The 7,791-nt window shown below is 43.3% G+C and overlaps 1 protein-coding gene across 1 annotated transcript; it reads right to left on the bottom strand.

Moving 5' to 3' along the window:
* Positions 1–520: 520 nt before the first annotated feature.
* Positions 521–4,558, bottom strand: CXCR4 (C-X-C motif chemokine receptor 4). The gene is made up of 2 exons (XM_075284537.1): positions 4,444–4,558; positions 521–2,543 (listed from the first exon to the last, which is right to left on the bottom strand). Exons 1-2 carry the CDS (start codon positions 4,450–4,452, stop codon positions 1,479–1,481), a joined length of 1,074 nt encoding a protein of 357 aa, XP_075140638.1. The 5' UTR covers positions 4,453–4,558; the 3' UTR covers positions 521–1,478.
* Positions 4,559–7,791: the final 3,233 nt, after the last annotated feature.

The raw sequence follows: 7,791 nt of genomic DNA, 5'->3' as shown, positions 1-7,791 counted from the left end.
TATGATGTTCTGCAGCAGCTGAGGTATATATTATAATGTTCTGCAGCAGCTGAGATGTGTTTTATATACTTCAGCATGTGGGTTGTGTATTATGGTGGGGTATAGAAGTGTATGATACACAATACAGCTGCTGAAGAACCTCTTCTTAAAGTGAGGAGTGTAATAGATAACACCTGCACAAAGAGATAAGCTGCGCCTGTGTACCAATAGCGCTGCACTCGTCTTCATAACAGCAACAAGGCAATTCTGTAATTCTCGGTTGTCATTTCTAGAGAATGGAAGGTTTAAAGGAGTTGTATGAGATTAGAGAACCATGGCTGCATCTCTCATCCTAAGAATGAGCTGCAATACCAGACCCAGCCCTTGGATAAGAGTGGCGCTGTTTCAGGAAGAAAGCAGCCATGTTTTTCTCCTTTAACTGTTGCATTTTCATGCATATGTGAATATGATCTTATCACAATGAAAACCAATACAACCGTGATTTAATTTTTTTTAAAGAATTTATTAAGAAACACTCTGTACATGGTTCAGTATATGGCTTGTAAGGATGGCAATACTGAATCAGAAACATAAGGAGACCTAGGTTAACAGTCATATATTAGATAAGGCAATCACATATAACAAGGCGCAGTACATCGGATTCGTTCGGAGGATACCAATGAGCGGCGGCAGTAACATTAGTATACCATTCTATTACTAGGTCAACATCTACATGCTCTAAACAATTCCTGAGATCTATGATGTTTCTCAATGTATGGAATATGGAGGGTTTCTACCCAAACCGTTGCTTGGTCGCTGGTCCACTTCTATATGGGTGGTGTCAACCTGAGCTGGGCTTACCCTCAACTGATTCTTACAAGGGAATGGAGGTGACGGAAGAAGTGTTGGGCTATGGTGGTGTGGTGGGAGGCTCTCATTTGGTTTCTTCTATATAACCCTCCTCTTTATGTACGCCCCTGTGAAATCACGACTGGCCATTGTCCTCTACTCTACGGAACATAAAATCAGATCTTACACCAACACAGATCCCCATGGCCCATTAAACCATGAGCCTACTACGTGATTGTTTCTATCTAGCCCTCTAGGCCCTTATCCTACAGACACACAGAATAAATAGCACACGAGACAGCAATGTTGTATCTGTACATATATACAGATAGGAGAGAACGGTCCTGGGGGACGGTGGGGGGTATCACGCATTAGCCATACAGGTTTGTCTTTGTTCAGTACAATACTGAAGTCTATAAAAGCAGAGGTCACATTCGTGAAATGCTGGAAGGTCCCTGTACAGAGACAATAAATTTGGCACTGAAATGGTCAAATGTAAAAAGTTTATAGTGAACCAATCAATAGTCCTTAGGCCCGGCCTATAATAAAGGTACAAAAAAAATCGTATAAATAAGGCGTATACCTCTCGGTCAATATGAAATATATCTACACATAATACAAAAACTGAAGTCCTTGGTATCCAGATATTGTTAACTGGAATGGAAACTGGAGGATTCAGACTCCGTCGAGACGGATGAAAGTCCCGCACGTTTTTTGGAAAGGATTTTTAAGCTGGAACCCCTGCTAACAGATGTAAGGGCATTCTGGGCAGAGGTCTTGAATTTGGCCCCAAGGAAGGCGTATAAGATGGGGTTGAGGCAGCAGTGGAAGAAGGCCAAGGCTTCGGTGATGGAGATCCACTTGTGAAGCATAATATCAATTTCACAATCAAACTTCAAGAGTCTAAGTATGCCGAAGGTGTCTACGGTCAGGCAGATGTAGTATGGCAGCCAACAGGCGAAGAATGCCAGGATGAGAATCACTGTCGTCTTCAAGGCTTTGCGTTTTTGGTGGCCCTTGGAATGAGACAGCTTAGAAATGATGACGCAATAGCAGGTTAAGATGATGAGCCCGGGCAAGACAAGTCCAACTGTAATGTGGAGGAAACGGAATCCAATGGTCCACTTGTCACGGTTCTCCATTGGGTAAATGCGATCACATATGTAGCTGCCTTCTATGTTCGACACGCTGGCAAATATAATGTCGGGAACAGTCAACAGAATAGCCGGGAGCCATACTCCAGCGTACACAATTTTCTCCGCCAAGAGTTTCCTAGATCCTTGGCTGTTGGTGGCATGGACAATCGCCAAGTACCGATCCAAGCTGATAAAGGCCAAGATTAAGACGCTGCTGTACAAGTTGACCGTGTAAATGACGTGGACGGCTTTACACAAGAATTCTTTAAAATACCAACCAATGGCGGCATCCACAGACCAGAATGGTAGCGTGAACACAAAGAGCAGGTCAGCGACGGAGAGGTGCAACCTGTACTTATCAGTCATGGTCCTGGACTTCTTTTGATAGCCCATGACAAGCACCACCAGTCCATTGCCAATAATTCCAAGAAGGAAGATGAAGGAGTAGACGGTGGGAAGGAATATTCGGTTGAAGTCATTGTTCTCTTCGGGGTAGCATGGTCCCGAAACACCCGAATAGTCATCGGTGCCATTCGAAAATGTACCGTTCTCGTCCATCAAATCTATCGACTCGGAGTACTGGAAAGAGACAAAAATAAGTTATTATGAGTTTCGGTATAATACTGAGAATCAACTGCAAAATCCCCCTAGGAGTACAGAATGGGGCGTGAGACATATGAAAGAAGAAGATGGTTCAGAGCCGCAGACTATCTCTACCAGTACAGCGCCCTGAAAGCCTTCTCAGACGTCATCGGTAAGTGCTCAATGTTTGTATTTCAGGAACACACAAAGGTTCCTCCCGTGCTACAGCTTGACAAGGTTTGTTTCCAAAAATCCGAAGGCAAACACATCAGCATTTAACGTTCAGCTGGCAGATGGCGATTGATGGACACAAACCCAACTGTGGAACAAGTGCCGACAGCTTCAGTACAGCAAATGGGGACGGTGCAATAAGAAGGTTGTTCTACTCCAACAACAGGTTACTGTGGGTTTAAGAAGTGGCTAGGAGGCAAAAGACCAAATGGGCCACTAGATAGCAGCTAAAAGTAATAGCAAGGATGCAAGTCACGTAAATTAGGACAGACAATATGGATGTAATGGCGCCCTCTAGCTGAGGTCAATGGTATTGCCAAATGTACAAATTTACATAAACTGACCATAGATTAAAAATTTTTTTCCACCAACCACCCAATTTTTAATTTTTATATCAAATATATTCAAAACCATTCCTATAACAAATTTTTTTGGGATCATATCTAAACTTTGTATCCATTTGTTATTAAAATAGTAACCATGGAATGACCCACGATTATTATCAGATTTGTCACCAGCGATAATGACTATTTAAGAGATAAAAAGTTTCCAGCTGGCCCCAATTTTTTACTAGTAGATTAGGATCAAGGTGTTATCATACATAATAAGGTTGTTGCTCCCTAGGGTGGTAATGGTCACCTGTGTGTATGGCCGGGGCTGCCTGTTAGTAAGATATTAAATAAGGGAAGTGGATTGCACAAACTAACGGTTTTATGGCAATAAGCGGGATTTTTAAAAAGGTGAGTAAAGACATGTAGGGTTAAACTAGCCAAAAAAAACCCACAAACATGGGAGCAGTATTAGTAGAAGGGACTCGAAACTACCGAGCTGTGGTCACTGGCTAGTAAATGGACCAGTGCCATAAGGGACCCTATAAACCACCCAGCCCAAGGTTTAATCTCTCAGTTGTGTTCCTGAAGCTTTTGGTGATTTCCAAAAATGCAAATATTCTATGAGAAAATCTACACTGTATATTGGCGAAGGGTTCATCACAACCAGCTGCATGTGCTGGGGACTTTCTACACTTATCTCACACCCAGTTTCTCAAGTGAAAATTCTTACCATGATACAACCACAAAAGAGATTAAAGGAGACCGGGCAAAGCAAATTCCATGACACCTGTGCCCAAGTATAAAACGGCAGTAAATGGGCACAACCTGCAGAACCTTAGTACCAACCTGGGAAGAAAGTGGTATCTGATCCCACCATCACCATCCCTAACCAAGTACCCTGAACCCAAGACTCTAACACTACTAGTCCATGCAGTTCTACAAGTATCAGCACAATGTCACCACCATACAGAAGACAGGCAAAGCAAATGCCAGGACAACTACTGGAAATAAGTCCAAACAGGGCAGGACGTGGTACCTGATACCGACCATCACCATCCTTACTCTTAAACCTAGTCCTGGCTGATACATGTAGTTCTACAATCCATGTGCTGAGGTTACAATGACAAATATTTCCTTCTAGGACAATTCCTTCAGTGCACATCGACGATCCCTGTAGCAAGTTTGCAACAACTTTTGCAGCTCGGTGCAATATCACAATCAGATATTATTGTATTTTCTACATATTTGCAGGTAAAGTAAATAAAACATGAAGATTTCCACTTTCTTGGATCAAGTGCACAAAGTGAATGAGTGTCCCTGATGTGTGTACTTACCACCTCCATGTCTGGGTACGTCTCAGTTTCCAGGGTGCAGACTGGATGTGGCCGCTGCAGAGACTGTGTTGTGCGCTCTCTCAGTGAGTCCTTGCTCCAGGGACTGTGTAAACGCTCACTCAGCACAGAGCACAGAATGAATTGGCTGCAGGATGCAGGAGGCTCAGCTATATATAAGTGCCCACCCCTGGGCCGCCCATCCAATGCCCTCAGCCCTGTGTGCACTGACAATAGCTGCTGCTTGTGCTCCAGGACCTCCTGTTGTTTATCCTGCAGCTGGCAGGGGCTTTGTGTCTCAGATAAGCATCTGTAAAAAACATCAGCTGCAAAACAAGCCTGCAGCACCAGCTATGTCACTGTCCTACATGACTGACACTGCTATGGGGGCTCATACACACAGCAGAGCTGCACATCGTGCCTGTGTCAGGGTCAGATATGATCTACCTTGTATATAGGTAGCTATTGTATAACTATAATGGAGGCAGCTCATGTTTAGGTGCAGAGCTGAATATGTGTGCATGGCCCAAATCTGGAAGAATGAAATAATAATAAAACAATATTGTAAGATTATTATTAGGAAGGATCGTTTATTGCACATCTATTAATATTATATTACAATGATATAAGGGCTGCATACAGCTCCATCTCATGTATTGATGACGTCCACATTTTTATATAGGGCATAAATATCCATTTATTGCAATGTATTTATTAAGACAAAATTTCAGTATATTTGTGGGTTTTTTTTTTTGTTTTTGTTTTTTTTTTGCTCTTGCTTTGGTGTGATGCATCCTTGATACAAAATGAACGGGTGCAGGTTTTATTCTTATGGACCCATAGACCTCAGACATTGAAACAAAGATAAATATATATATATATATATATATATATATATATATATATATATATATGTACTGTACTGTGGCATATACCACACCAGACTGACATGAAATATGGGAGTGTAAATAATCCCTAAAACGATGTCTTTCATTGTTCTGCTTTGCAGGATACTCAGAATGATAGGTCCATCATGACCCATGATAGGTCAATGGGGTCCATTGAGCTTCATTCCGAGGTCCATCATTTTGCCAAATGAGAAAGTCCTGCCGTAGTCTGCAATTTGTAATAGATTTGGCGACAGAAGCTCCAAATGAAGCCCATGATACAGGTGTAAATTTAGCCATAGTGTTCTATTATCATAAGGAGCCAAGTGCATGGGGCATATACAGTGTATACACTTTCATACCTGGACTGGTAAGCACCCCGGCTCTGTATGCTGCCCTACGGTGCCATCTTATGTGACATGCCGCAATTTGTATTCGCTCAGATTCCTTACGACAGGGGTGAACCTACCCCTTTCGCCGCCCGAGGCGAACTACAGAAAGCCGCCCCCCCCCCCCGAGGAGGGGGCGGAGCTAAGGGACGTGGCGGAGCGAAGGGGGTGTGGTGGCGCGAAGGGGGCGTGTCGGAGCGAAGGGGGCGGGGCTTAGCGCCGTTCGCAGGCAGAGAGCAGGCACGGAGAAGACCTGCTCTCTGCCTGAGTGTGAGGGGAGGCTGCTGGAGCAGCGCTGCTCCAATGGCCTCCCCAAACCACCGCTCGGTGCTAAGCCAGTCCAGGACAGCTTGACTGGCTTAGATAATCAAAAATGCCGCCCTCCCTGGGGCCCTGACATAGCGCCGCCTGAAGCGCTCGCTTCAGGTCGCCTCATGGGAGGTGTGGCGCTGCCTTACGATTCCAATTGAAACAATTTTGATGTGTCTTTGCGAAATTGTGGGCATATGGCGGTCCAGTATCGCTCTACAGACTTTTATGGATGTCGTATTATGGGTCCATACAACTCTGAGATTGTAATATGTCTATAAACTCTAATAATGATATGACTCCTCATGATAAGACTCAATCACTAGAAAGATGTCAGCATACAAAGAGTTAATAATGACAGTGTTATTATCCGTTGATTTAGGATAAGTTCAGACTTGCAGGCGCAGAATTATCTGTACTTGATAAAATTACAGACACATCACAGAGACCTGATGAGTCCCCTTCTAAAATAATGAGATCCATCAGGTCTATTATGTGAGTGACGGATCAGGATCAGCGCAGAGAACCTAAAGACAATGTGAACCCAGCCTTAAATTGCATAGTCACTGGAAAATATTGCCTCAAATAATATTAAATAAATTTATTAATATTTAATTAATAATAACACCAAGCATTGTAATGTATGTAACGAATATTAATATTTGATTATTTATTTATATTTTATTTCATTATTATAGAAGGAAAGATCTTCACTGACAATAGAAATCCATTGCAATAGTAATAAAATCTGCAGAGATATTTGCTTCTCTTCTGGTGAGATGAGCCGTGTAAGGTGACATAGACGATGGTAGGTAAGAAAAAAATCATCCATTTGTGCCTATTATCCGTGCGCCTCCCCTCCCCCAGTTCACACTGAGTAATGGCAGCAGCTCGTATGTGATCACTGACTATAGAGAAATCTCTTGTCGTCTCTGTTGTAATAGTTCATGGAGGGAGAACAGATAGAACCGGTAGGACTGAGGATATTACACCATTGCAGATAGGTTATGCTCCGATAGATATGTAGATATGGGGGCAGAGCTGTAGTATTTGTTCTATTTGCTTTACAGCTGAGTTTCTGGTGAGCGAAACCATTGTATGTAAAGAGGGCGAGGAATGACAATGGAGGGCTTGTGCCAGGGCACCTGGGTGGCTTTGGGATGGAAATGAGACAATGTCTTCTGGCAGGAAGGGAGGACTCGGGATCTCTAGCACATTTCATAGATATTCATGATACACAAAGACACGTGTAGGTCTGGATTTAGGTTTACAAGGTGGACACAATAGAGTAAGTTTATGTGCATAGCACTGCCATATTCTGTGGCATTGTACAGGGGCTAGTAGCCGCACCCTTGTATTGTCAGTCTGCAGGGTAACCTCAATTTTTACTTATTTTACCAATTTTTAAGGCAACAGCCTCACCCACCATTCCCGGGTGTTGGGGCAACAGACCCGCTTGCTACTTATAATCCTTGGGGTAACAGATTGACCTAGTACTTGCAATCCTTGGGGAGACAGACCCTTTTGGTCCTGCCAGTTCTTAGGGTATAACAGCCTGACCTTGGTCTTCAATGCCCGGGATAACAGTCTGACCTTGTACTTCCTATCCTAGGGGTAGCAGTCTTACTTGGTCATTCCAGTTTTTGGGGTAAGATCCAGTTCACATCTGTGTTCGGGTTTCTGTTCTTGGGGAAAACTATTTGCAAAAAAAAAAGCGGTTACCTAAGGAAACTTTCGGACCCCATAGACTGTAATGGGGTCCGTGT

This window comes from Leptodactylus fuscus, chromosome 8, assembly GCF_031893055.1.
Source record: "Leptodactylus fuscus isolate aLepFus1 chromosome 8, aLepFus1.hap2, whole genome shotgun sequence".
In the NCBI taxonomy this organism is placed as follows: Eukaryota; Metazoa; Chordata; class Amphibia; order Anura; family Leptodactylidae; genus Leptodactylus; species Leptodactylus fuscus.
This window is presented reverse-complemented; position numbering and strand designations above follow the sequence as displayed.